This window comes from Rattus norvegicus, chromosome 11 (genome assembly GCF_021556685.1).
Source record: "Rattus norvegicus strain SHRSP/BbbUtx chromosome 11, alternate assembly SHRSP_T2T, whole genome shotgun sequence".
NCBI classification, from domain to species: domain Eukaryota; kingdom Metazoa; phylum Chordata; class Mammalia; order Rodentia; family Muridae; genus Rattus; species Rattus norvegicus.
In genome coordinates, this window is record NC_141544.1 from 49,696,356 (window position 1) to 49,710,274 (window position 13,919).

Below are 13,919 nucleotides of genomic sequence, written 5' to 3' on the forward strand. Positions count from 1 at the left end.
CAGCAGGTGCCACAGTAAAAATGGCCCCCGGGGAGCAGCATCCTGGCATGTCTCTGGTCTTTTAGTACCTATGTGAGGAGAAGCACCTCCTTAAGAGAGAGAGAGAGAGAGAGAGAGAGAGAGAGAGAGAGAGAGAGAGAGAGAGAGAGAGAGACTGTCTGTGGAAGTGTGTATGTGTGTGTATATGTGTATGTGTGTGTGAGTTTGTGTGTGCATGTGTGTATACATGTGTACATGTGTGTATGTGCACTGGGGTGATCTGTCACAGTGTGCTTGTGGAGGTCTGGGTACAACCTTGGATTTCAGCCCTTGAATGTGTGTGTGTGGGTGTCTGTGAAAGTATGTGCATGTGTGTGTGTGTTTGTGTGTGTGCATGTTCTCATGTATGTGTATGGGGGGGTGGGTACAACAAGCTATCCAGCCCTTCAGCTTCTGGGGATTCTCCCATCTCTGACTCCCATCTTGTCTTAGGAGCATCCAGACTACAGGTTTGGATAGCAGACAGACTATTTTCAGCTTCTGTGTACAGCATCACATGGCACAGGTCCTGGGAATCTGGTTTCAGGTTAGTTATGAGCATTCTGTGCAGCCAGGGATACGGATGTGGGGGAGCAGAGACTTGGGGAACAAACGCAGTTGATCCATGAAGCCAGAGCAGAGGGGAAAACTGCTGGTCTGGTGTGCAGTCCCATCCAGATAGCCTCATATTTGAAAGGGATATTGGGATAGTTTGACAATTGTTGAGCACAGTCCCATGGGAAGAAGCTCCATCCAGTCCCAAACTTGAGACCATGGAAAAACTGTTTAATAGAAGAAGCTGGGGAATTTCTGGAGCTTTAAGCTCCATTGCATCAACCTTGCAAAGCCACAGTGACTTTGGCCTTTAAATCTGTGAAAATGATATATGTACCTCGTTGGCTCACACTCTTAGTGCTATGGTCTGCAGTTAACCTGAAGATTTGAGGGTTCATGGGCTCTGTTGCAAGCTTGGTCCCTACTTACACATTTTACACTCCTTTCTTCCTGCAAGCTAACTGCATGCCTGGAAAAAAATACAGAGGGAAGGAGCTTTGTTGTTTTAAAGAGAAATCAAGGGCATAGATTCAGTTATGAGAAAAAGGAAAGGCTTTTGCCTTTAAGCAGCAATAGAAAAGGTTGTGAAGACAGGGCAGGTGTGTGGTCCATGTGGAAAGCTGGAAATAAATGTCTCAAGCAAGGCTGATGTCTCATCAGTGGTCCACCGTAATTGCTTTAAGATTACAACACTTACAGTGGACGTGGACACTTTTGACTGATGGCTGCTAACGCAATGTAATACACGGACATTTTACATTCCCCATTGAAGAATCGACCCAGCATTTCTGAATTCCCTGACAGCTTCTCTGTGGTCTCCTTTATCTCTGCTGCTCATCAGAGAAAGGGCAACACACGCATTAAGACACCCCTGAAGTGCCAGGCGACAGCTCAGTGATGGCTGCTGAGCTGCGCTGGGCCAAGGCTGACATCCCCAACCTCGCCACTAATGAGAACGTTTGAAAGATTACTGACATCTTCTGCCCGCTGAGGTTGCCGGAAGTAATTAAGCACAGTTTCCACAAAAGGGCTGCCTTGGAACACTCGGGACTTGAATGGGAAAGAGCGAGTGACTGGGCTGTGAGCTGGTGCTGCCTGGATTTCCAAGTCCCACCCCAGTGAGTGCCTTTCCTGTATGCCAGGCCAACTGGAGGATTTATAAAACCACCATGCATGCCCCCACTTTACACCCAGCTACATTGTGGGGAGCCCTGTACAGGTTGCTAGGCTCCTGGGCTCCTTGGTCTGTAGCAGGCTGCTCATTCTTTCTCTCTTCACCAGGGGAGCAGGGCATAGGATGCTCTACTGCTGAAACAGCTGTGACAATGGGCCATCGAGGGCAGGACTGTGTATTCTGTGGGCTGGGCATGAGGTGGGGTACACCGACCACTAAAAGGCACATGGTAGAATGATTCTCCATGATATGGAAAGAGTGAACAAATACAGAGAGGCCTGACTGGGATAGGCTGTGAAACAGCATGTAGGTGTTTCCAGTTAGGAGAAAAGAGACACACACGGCACTGAAGAGGACAGTCTTTGATGATGCATTCGTAAATTGGGGCGGGGCAGTTCCTATCATTCCCATGTTTCTTCTCATGTAAGTCAGCCCTCATGTTGGAGTTCTCTTTGTCTCTGTCTCTTGTATTAGATAACTTTTGGCATTGCTATCATGAAATGTTCTTGGAAGGCTGCTAGTATAAAGAACAGGTTATTTAGCTCTCAGGGCTAGAGAGTCTATGTGTGAGTGAGGGGCACCAGGGAGAGGGCACAGCCAACTACTTCCATGCCCCTTAACTTGGGGATGGTGTAGCAAGGAATTTGAGATTTCCTTATCGAATAAGTCATATGTATTTGGTTATGTGATTCAATAAAGAATGTATCTGGCATTTATCCTGGTTTCCTGGATACAGCTTCAAAGCCCCTTGGAACTCCTCTGTTTTAAGCACCTCTGTTATCCCTAATAGCCCCTTTCAGCCATACCTGAGTTTGTGTCGTTGATATGTTCGTGACACGACCAACTAGTTTTCAGGATGGGTCATCCATCCCAGAAAGAACAAGTCTGTGATTAGAGGGTTGAATGTTCAGCCCCACCCAACTAAACATCTGCGAATAGTGGCAGATGAAGTTCAAGTTCATACACATGGTTGATGATTGAATAAGATCATAGTTCTGGAGCTTAGGTAAAAGCTTTGAAGAGGAAGACTTGGGGAGCTTCCTGGTTGGTGGTGTAACGATATCTTCTCAGATGAAATCTTCTTCCATTTTGGAGGAAGGCTATTTAACGTTCAGAATGTTCTAAGTGGTAATGAAACATTCCATACTGCAGAGAAGCTCGTTAAGCTCAGAAAATCAACAGTATCTCTAGGAAGTCCCTGAAACCAACCAGATTCACATGGTCTGACAAGTCCAGCTAGCTACAAGAGACTCATATCAGCTGAGCTGCCTAGAAGAAGCCTCTCTACCCTATTGAGGTGCTGACAAGCTATGCAGTATGCTCCTGGTTCCCAGCTCTCTCAAGGATCCTTCACACTGAGGTGGGCTTTGGTGAGGCAGCCGTCTCTGAGTGATTTCTGCTCCCGTAAGTAACCCTTCACCCATATTTCTGTAAGTAACCCTAATAAGCTCATTGGTTCACCAAGTTGGACTTGGCTGATTTTTGTTTGTTTGTTTCATTTTGTTTTTATTTTTTCTGTGGTTGGTTGCCTATCTGTGGTGAGTGGACATTTATTCTTGACTCCCTAGGAACAGTGTCACATAACAGATAAACATATCAATGTTCTAGGATGGGGACATACCCAAATCTGCAAGCACAGATGCTCCTGAACTTTGAGCTTAGCACCCTTTTGGGTGTCACATGTTCTCATGTATCTGTCTGTTCATTTGGATCCTCTGTCATAGTGCCACTGAGTACTATTTTGAGTTCCATAAGTGTTCTAACAAATTATCAAACACAAAGAGGTTGTGTGACCTTTAACTGGGAACTGGCCAGGCAGAAGGGGAGGCCATCTGAGAACTCAAATTACTGCTGGTGTCTGAAGTGAGGGCAGTCTTACTGGGACCTGATGCTGACTCCAGATTGTTAGTGTCAGAGTGGAACTGAATCACAGGGTACTGCCTGGTGTAGAGAATGGTGTTAGGATGTAGGCCATTTGTCAAATGGAGGGCTTTGATGGTTAGTAAGCATTAGAGAAATGGCCAGAGCCAAGGTGAATAAAAGATCCTTTGTCCCCCACTGTCTTCTCATATCACCCCAACATAATAGGAGCAAGCAGTCCTGAATGAAAAGATTGGATGCTCCAGGCCAGGGAGGGCAGAATATCACAATTTAAATTGGACTGACCATTGTGATGGGCTAGGAGATAGCTCAGAGCACATTTGTCCGGTCAGTGACAGGACAAAGCAGGATGAATCCACTCCTAACCAGGACCAGACTTTTCAGTACATTTGATGTATGCGAGTTTCTCTGTATACTGACTGATATCAAGAGAATTGAATGTTTGCTTTATTCAAAGACCTTCAGCTGATGGGGCCTTTCACTTATGGAGGGCAAAAATTATACTTCGTTCATCAGCTACCAATTTAAATGCTAATCATATCTGTGATAGGCCTTCATAGTGTCATCAAGGATGGAGCGAGTAATACACCTCGCAAGTTGACACATAAGAGACCCAGATGTGGGAACGAGTAGGAAGTGTCACTCACTAGAAAGTGTGGAAGTGAAGGAGATTAATATCCACATTCTAAAGCTTCCTTGCACTGTCTGCTGCCTCTCCTTCCTATGGTACACACTAGCTGGAATCTGCTAGTTTTCCTTCTTCAGAGTAGTTGTTTACAAAGGGCATGAACACATGGCATGGTCTCTAGGATCAATGAATACGAGATCAGGTACAAATGATATCTAGTCATGTACTAAATGCTACACACTAGCATAAAGACTGAGATGGAGATGTGTGTATTTAACCAGGAAGATAAGCAGAAGAAACCATCCATCTCCTGTCCTGTGGAGTGAAGAGTCTCCCAGATGTGCTCCCACCATGATGACATAGCGAAGACTTTCCATTTCAGATGTGCTCCCACCATACATGTGCTCCCATCATAGATGTGCTCCCACCATACATGTGCTCCCATCATACATGTGCTCCCAACACAGATGTGCTCCCATCATACATGTGCTCCCAACACAGATGTGCTCCCACCACAATAAATGTGCTCCCACCACAATGACATCTTCCATGGTGTGATGAAGTTTGTGGATCATAACTAGAGCCACCACCTTAGTGTTTGGACTTTCAACTTCCAAAACCATGACCTGACTAGACTTATAAGCAGCTGAGAATTGAGCATTTATTTCATTATGGAACACAAAATAGACTAATGATTCAAAGATGAAAACCAGAATCACCAAGTACCTTTTACCTTATAGCTGTCACTACAGTGTAGACGAATGTCTCTACTGTAAAACCCCGTGTAGCTCTTCAGGTTTTATTATAATGTAATGATTGTGTAAATACACAGTTCTTCGTTATGAAATAAGCTATAAACCAACTTATCAGCTTTGTGATGTTCTTCTTGGCCTGTAGGTGTATGGGCTATTCTCTATCATGGTTGGCTTTAACATCAATGGCTGAGTGGCAAGACAAACATGTGGACATCATCTCCTAGTCTGAACTTCACTGGATTAACAGTGTGGGAATCTAGATGAACAGGGAGGAAGCCTGTATGCACTGAGTTTTACCAACTCTGCCCTTGCCTCTGCCATTCTGCTTAGCCATGTCTGAACTGCAAAGAGCAGATGGCTGGTTCCTGCCCTGATGGCCTTGGACACCCCACCACGACTTGCCCTGTATTACAAACGCTCATCAGCAAATGTGCTCTGGGGATGCTGACTTTGGATGTGTCCTACAGGCGTTCCTGATTATTCCTACAGAGGATCACACCTGGGTGTCCTCAAGGGAGAGGAGAGAGTCATGGCCTGAGTCTGTGTTCAACTCTGAATGAATTATGGGAGGCGGCTCTCCAAGTTCACCTCTGCGGGAATGTGTTGGTATGCTCACAAGGCCCACCACAGAGCAGGTGATTAGACAGCTTTTTTTTTTTTTCTTTTCCAGCTGAATTTACAGAATAAAGCTGGCTCGGCGCCCTTTGAGGGTGACATGGATTCAGAACTGGTCTATTTTGGTCATAAGTAAAAGCATTCTTTCCAGGATGGACTAAGCTCAAATTAAAGAAGTGATCGTAAAGGTTAAAAGAAGCAAGAACGTAGAAACCCTGGCATCCAGGAGCCTGCTAGGAAACACCACTTGGACCTTCCTGTTTTCTCTAAGAAAGTAAACAAGCTACAATGCCAGCATCAAACAAGAGCAGTTCCTTTCTTTAACCAGCACAATCTGCTGAAATTCTCCAACCCCGGGACTGGAGAATGGCTGCCAGTCTAGAGTCAAGAGGGCTAACCAGCAACAGCCACTCAGGATAGCCAGGCAGCGCTGCTTGGACACACATCTGCCTTGTTTGATGGTATTCACGTTGTCTCTGTTCAGATGCAATGATGAGAGGGGCTTCTTTTGAACTGTTTCATCTACACAAAATTATCTGAGATTAATTAATGAACAATATCTAAACTTCAGACAGAGCAAACTGTACCTCTTAGTGGGACCTCAAGAACACAAGGGAGAAAGGGACGGAAGATTCATGTTTGGCATCAATTTCAGATACCCTTAAAGGCAAGAACGTTAGTAATGAGCAGAGGTGAAAGACAGGATATCCCAGGATGGCTTTAACATAAAGATGCGAGTATTTGAAATGACATGACTCTGATGTGGAAATTAAGAAATGAGAAGTCTCAGGGTGAGCTCAATAGATAAGAGCACTAGTTATATATGAACCCTGTGACCTTAGCTGGGTCATGGGTACCCACATACAATGGCCAGAACCATCTCCTTAACATTGTCTTCTACCCTCTACATGTGCTATAGCATGTAGGTCCCTTTTCATTTCCTATCATGCAAACACACTAATACTTGTATTTTTTATAAAAGTCTACATGAGTGCTTTAGTTATGAATGCAGCAGCTTCCACCAATGAAGGGCTGACCATAGCTCTCTGACACTCTCCTGTCAGAGCATGCCTGACATCATAACTCCTGAGCATGTAGGAAATTGTTCCCACCCTACAGATGAGCAGAATGGAGGTCTTGAGGGTGTTATCATCAAGTCTACACACGTTTCTCATAGGCAGAACTGGGGAGTAAAACCAGATAGGCTATCCTCAGACCTCAAATTATTAAGAACTGTTACAATCCATATTAGGGGGTTGGGGATTTAGCTCAGTGGTAGAGCGCTTGCCTAGGAAGCGCAAGGCCCTGGGTTCGGTCCCCAGCTCCGAAAAAAAGAACCAAAAACAAAAAAAAAAAAAACAAAAACAAAAAAACAAAAAAACAATCCATATTAGAACCGGCTAACTGTAACAACCTTGAGGATTACATAATAAAAAGCAATTACAGAAGTGCAATTTACATAAGATGACATCCATGTTTTTATATCATACAACACAGTGGGGTTTGCTGATTTAGAGTTGGGCAACTCTTTCTGCTAAATCTAGAATGTTCTCATCATTTGTACTAGTCTAAGCATGGACATCTGTCCCAGGCTTGCTCTGTGGTGAAGATCGGAGGGTCCTACTAGCAGTAATCAAGAAGGCCATCTAAGAACAGATGAGTATCTATAGGGAAGAGAATAGTGGGTTAGCTTATTTCAAGTCTAACATGCCTATGAAAGCATGGTGGACCTCAGAAGTGGGACTGAGAACTCTCAAGGCCCCAAGGTTTGTTTAGTGAAGTCGAGAGACCTGGTCTGAACTCAGATGTACACACCCAGGAATACATATGTGCTAGTCGGTATCTTGTTAACTTGACACAGGCTGGGGTCATCTGGGAAGAAATGTCCTCAATTAAGAAAATGTCACAATAAGATTGGTCTGTAGGCAAGTCTATGATATATACTTTTTAAATCAATAATTAATGTGAGAGGGCCTAACCTATTGTGGTCAGTGCCATTCCTGGGAATGAGGTTCTGGCTTGCATACAGAAAGTAAACTGAGCAAGCCACAGAGAGCAAGAAAGATCCCTTCATGTTTCTTCCCTCTGCTTCTGTTTCAGTTCTTGCCCTGCTTTTCCACTATGATTGGGATGTGTAAGCCAAATAAACCCTTCCCTCTCCCAAAAGTTGCTTCTGGCCAGTTTTTTTTTTTTTTTTTTTTTTTTTTTTTTTTTTTTTTTTTTTTTTTTGTAGTGATAGAAAAGGAAGGGGAGCAGCATACACCCTGGGAATACAGAGTTCTGCCCAGGCTGAACATGAGGCAGGGAGTTGGCAGGTCAGGCTATACTGTGGCCTGTGGGTTGTTCTGGGGCTGCAGGCTTCATCAGATCCCAAGAGTAACCATCTCTCGAGGGACGATCCTACCCATGTTTGATAAGTGATGCTCTTTTATGCTGCATGGGGGGATCAGAAGAGACTGAAGCAGAGCGGCAGACAAAGGAAGAGCTACATGCTCAGTGTGGCTTTCTGCAGTCAGTGTTTCTTGAAAGGCACGCCAGCTGCAGGACTCTCAAGGGGGCAGGCACGATTTCAGCACCCGAGGGAAACACTGGAGTGACTTCCATTTGAGAGCCTCGTAGTTTGGGGAATTATTTTCTTAGAAAAATCGTCACGGCCCTGAGACTAAAAACACCCTCTGATACAGCAGAAGAGGCTTGGTCTGGGTGCCTGCTTTGCGTTTTGTATCCACTGCCTATGGGGGTTAGAGGTAGACCAGAGCCCAGGCTTGGTCAGACACAGGGCCTGCTGTTCCTGTCTTTGCCACCAACGCTCCTCTGGTGTTTGATTTCCTTTCCTGGGAGGGTTCTTGGTACAAGATAAATTAAAGCTGAGACGACAGTGTAGACTCGGCAGCAGGAATACCAGCTGAGTTGGAAGGCTTTGCACAGATCAATCTTCCTTCCTGCTGATGGCTTTTCCTGACAGTTCCCTACGGTCTGCCTGCTATCTGCCAGCAGCACCTTGTGCTTCCAAACAAAAGAGGGCTGTTGTGGTTGCATTTGTTGCTAAAATGCCCTCTCCTCCGACATGAGTCTTTGAAAGCAATAAGCAAACTAGACAGAACATGAGTCAGTACTTAGCCCCAGTTTCCTACTGTAACCCCAATATCCCTCAGTAGCAAGTATATGTTTCACAAATGTGTTTGAGGGGTTTGAGGGGTTGGGGATTTAGCTCAGTGGTAGAGCGCTTGCCTAGGAAGCGCAAGGCCCTGGGTTCGGTCCCCAGCTCCGAAAAAAAGAACCAAAAAAAAAAAAAAAAAAAAAAAAAAAAAAAACAAATGTGTTTGAAGCCTGACTCCAGCACTGCTCTGAGAGCCTAGCATTTGCCTCTGAGCAGCCACCTCTATCCCCTCATATGACCCAAGGAAGTAACAAGCTCTCTCAGAGCTTGTTTAGAAATATTATATAGGGATACGATAAGACCAATTAACCGGAATATATAAAGAACTCAAAAAAATCAATAATCCCCCATCTAATCAATAAATTACCAAATAAGTAAACAATTAATTTTGAAGATGTAAAACAAACAAACAACACATGAAAAACTAGCAACAAATGCATGAATAATATTCCCCCGGCCATTGGGGAAATGCCATTGAGATTGATTTTTAACTGACCCTAGACAGACAAGCTTGCTTCATAACAACCAGTAACAATGAGTGCTGGTGAGGGGCTGTGGGAAAGGAGCCTTCATGTAAGGCTGGTGAGGGTACAAACTAGTGCAACCACTATGGAGATCGGTGGGTAGGTCCTTCCAGAAACTAAGAACGGACACTTGAATGACCCAGCTGTACCTCTCCTGGGAGTATGCCCAAAGGAATATGAGATACCTCTCACCCAGGCTTGTTACAGTCACTAGATCCCATCTATGGATCCAACCTTGGGGTCCATGAAGAGCTGAGTGGATGAAGGATAGGTAACACACACACACACACACACACACACACACACACACACACACACACACACACACACACACACGACAGCTAAATTGGACTGCTTGGACTGTTGAGGAGGGGAAGGGAGTTACTGGCCAGGAAAATAGGATAGGTTAATGGGTATGGAATATGGTTAAGGAACGTACTACAGTTGAATTAACGGTTATAATTACTTTGTATAATAAATAGGCATTAATTAAAATAATGGAAATAAAACTGAGTGCACTTGGAAGCTTCGTTTGCAGCCATGCAATCTCCTTTGTATTCTTTTTTTCTGCCATTTGGAAGTCTCTGGACACTTGGCTTATTTCTCAAGGGTAGAAGAGGCTGGACAAGAGTCTGGAGGTATTACCCAGTGCTGACGGTTGGGTCAGGTCACAGGAGCCACAGAACTGCCCCCTCCTGAAGCTGGAAGTCCTCACTCCTCTTCCCTCCTCCTGTGCTATGCCATTTATATTTTCTCTTCTAGAATATTTTCCTGGAAGCTCCTTTTTTAAGGAGTCACTTGTTTTCTTTATCTCAACAGTCCATGATCATGTTGTTTGATAACACACTAATTATATGGTTTCAGAGACCCCAGGATTTGGCTGGTTCTAAGAAACACCTCTCAGTATGCTTATAGCCAACCTCTGTCTCCCACCTCCCCCATGGAAATCACATGGAAATCCCTCGTGCTTTGGCCTGTGAATTGTGTGCATCTTTTCCCTTCCTTTCCTTTCTCCCTGTGGTGTCCTTCCCTAGCCTCAAAACCTCTGCCTCTTAGACTCTTGTTCTTTGACATCAGACTTCAGTGAAGCAGGACCTTACTCCATATCTCTATAACGACTTAGTCAGCTCCAACTTCTACGACATCAGACTTATCAACAACAATTATTCCCCGACCCTCACCGCATGTAGACTGCAAATCTCATCAGATCAAGACCTGGTTGCACTGGGTTCCAGGGAAGGCTCTCTTCTGCTGTGGAAGCCGCCCAGCTTGAACTGTTAGGAGCTACACTCATAAATGCTCACCTCGTAAAGCCTTGCCTTCTAACACCATCCTAGTGAGGATTAAGATTTGAACCTATGAACGTTGGGTGCCCAGATGGTGAATAGAAATCACTGATCCCACAGAGACTGGGAAGTATGCCTTGGCCTGTGACCAATGCCGAGGGGTCTGCTGTGACCCCTGTGTGCTATTTGCTACTCAGGGGTTAGACATAGATTCCCACTGCTCCCCGAGTGAGGAGCTCAAGAAGAGCAGACATTATGCTTCTGGTTTTCCACTTTTGCTACTAAAACCTACCACACGGCTGTGTGAGGAGATGACACAGGGGTGGGAATCTGCCATTTCTATGTTTTATATTTTCCCTATTCTTGAAGGTCTTTTATGAAGCTGAAGTTCTCTGCCTTTCCTGCCATAACATAGCACACATTCTTCACTACCTCATAAAGCCAGTCACTCTGTCCTCTTCAGTATTACTCCCCCTGCCTAAAGCACAGGTATTTCACCCACAAGGTCAAACCCATGATCAACTGATACTATGTAATCTGTAAGACCTTGTGCTGCTAGGTCTTGATTGATAGATGTTTTTCGAACAGAAAAATGATGTTATGAATTAATGAAATATCTAACAAACATTATTTTCTTTCTTTCTTTCTTTTCTTTTTCTTTTTCTTTTTTTTTTTTTTTTTGGAGCTGGGAACTGAACCCAGGGCCTTGCACTTGCTAGGCAAGCGCTCTACCACTGAGCCAAATCCCCAACCCACAAACATTATTTTCACTATGCAAAGACAAACTGGTGTCAATGTGGCTGTTGGATATTAGTTACTTGAGTAATTCAGAAACAGACTTTTAAAAAAGTACCAATCTAGAAATTGCTGATTTCACAGTTTGTCTTTAGGTCCTTTGGCGTGAGTTTCTCTGGAATATAGAATCAGAAAGTTCAAAGATTTTGCATCAGATAGGAACAAACTATATTTCAAAGCAACTTCATTTCAGAAATCCAGTACGCTTTTCCATTCAAAGCTTAGCGAATAGCTTGACATTCCTATTTTTCTGGTAGAATAATGGACTAAAATAAATTCTTAGTGCATAGGATAGGTACTGATCCATACGACAAGTTTTTGAATTGGACACACACACAAATGGACACACACACTTTAAAAATGCAGTCCTCCAAAACAGATGGGGCTTCTTAAACAACCTTACATCTCTTTAAAGCAGGAAAAGTCTGAATCAAGCCTTGTTGCTAGGAGGAAATCAAAGCTTATCTAGTAGGAAATTAGTCATAAATGGACATAAACCAGGTATAGCCAGCTATACAAGCATGGGTTAATATGCATTACTCAGGCACATGTGATCCACTCTGTATTCTTGAGTGTTCAGGGGCCAATGTGTAGAAAAGACTTCACAGTGAAGAGGCCTCTCCCACCCACTGGTCAACAGCACACCCCTAACTCAGTGTCCATGTGGACTTCTTCCTGTATCTAGTCTAGTGTTGGGAGTGAGGTATCCAGTTGCCACCTCTACATGTTTTACATTTATTTTACTTAGGTGCAGTTGAAGGGTGAGCGATGAGGTTGGGGAGAGTGGGAGTACTACAGCATGCATGTGGAAGTCGGGGGACAGCTTGCAGGGGTTCATCTTTGATCCTCTCCTTCCACCATGTGGGTTCTGGGGATTGAACTCAGGTTGTCGGGTTTGGCATGAAGTGCCTTTACTAATGACTACTTTTTAAAGAAAAATCTACGATCCAGCCAGTTTTCAGTGAAATACAGGAAACAGGCTTTCATAAGAATATCTGCAGGCCATGCACTGGACTCTTCCATTAGAGAGGGTGTCAAGGTCCACTGATCAATTAGGGTGTCAGAGCCTGAGGTTAGTGACCCAGGGAACCTGCTCTTGAGAACAATGTTCTTCTACACCCAGGATGTAAGGGGCCCCCTGATGGCTGCAGGCAATTGGCTGGCCATTTCCCATTCTTTAAAGAGGCATTTCCAATGCAAAAAAACTGGAAGCATCGGCTACATCCAAACTTGTTTTGTTTTGTTCTGAGACAGGTATGCATTGCACCAACTGAAGACCTCAGACCCCAAAGACCTTTGCAGGTAAAACAAAGTGTTCTTCATCCTTACTTTTCACCGTGAGGTACATGGACTTGCTGACGTCTGCGCCCACATCGTTGCTGACCTTGCAGAGGTAGTAGCCACTGTCTTCTTCCACAACATGCTTGATCAAGAGTGAGCCATTACTCAGGACCTGGATTCTGCCATTCAGGGCAATTGGCTGGAACTGGGGGACCCCAGCACCTGGGAGAGAACCACAAAAAGAACCATGATGCTGAGGAGTGATGATTTATCTTTACCAAACATGTGACAAGATTTAGAAATACCTAAGGCTTCCCCTTGGGAGTGTCTGCGAAGCATCCAGAGAGCTTTAGACAAAAAGGGAAGGGCTACATGTATGGCACTGTCAACCTACAGACTAAATTGAACACAAATGGCAAAGTGACAGCTATAGGGGCATGCCATGCCTGTACCATGATAGACCACATCATGTCAAACTATGAGCAAAACTCAACCTCCTTCTCTAAAGTGAAACAAGAGAGTGAGGTCACAAGGAGAATAAACACATGGGCTCAAGATCAAGTTTTTTTTCTGCTATGAAGACACTAGATGCCTCTCACATGGGCACTCTCGGGGCATGCCAGTTCATACCTTTTCTGTAACACTAAAATTCTGATTTGGAGAGAGCCATTCTTAACTTAAAAATGACATTATCTCAGAGAACGAGATTAAAAGGTAGGGGCACTTAGGCATAGTTTCCTCCATAAAATGCCAAATTTGATGAGTACTAAGCAGCTGATAAATTATTCAAAGAATTCATAGTTAGAATAACCCCAGAGTAGACATTGCTCATCTTGTGAACAAAGTTCCTTCTGTTCCCTGGATTTAATGTGGATGTAAACAGGGGATTGCTCAGCCTTCACTTCCTGCACATGTCAGAGGCTACAACGAACTGTAGAGCTTCCTCCTCAGCATGATTATTACAATGGAGAACCACAGTGCATTGTCAATATCACTGGACTCTGAATCTCTAAGTCAGAGGTCATTGTGTGAAGACAGTATTAAAACACTGCTCACAAGGAGTGCTTGCAGGTGTATATGCTGGGCCCAGGGGTGTAAAATACCTCACAAGAAACATCTGGATGGAACTCTTTTGAAAAGAAAGACTCTTAGGAATAATGCAGCGGAGGAAGAAGACCCTGATGGATGCTAGGCAGTGACTTGGGATGGCCTAGCACATGGACCAGGAGCCTGAGGCACATGGAGGA

The 13,919-nt window shown here is 44.3% G+C and overlaps 1 protein-coding gene across 5 annotated transcripts in view; it reads right to left on the reverse strand.

Moving 5' to 3' along the window:
• Dscam (DS cell adhesion molecule) overlaps nucleotides 1–13,919 on the reverse strand; it is a 578,367-nt gene that overhangs the window by 178,130 nt on the left and 386,318 nt on the right. For all 5 annotated transcript variants that reach the window (XM_087575369.1, XM_087575370.1, XM_087575373.1 and 2 more), the window contains 1 exon segment: nucleotides 12,721–12,894. In XM_087575369.1, the coding sequence (XP_087431495.1) occupies nucleotides 12,721–12,894 (174 nt within the window).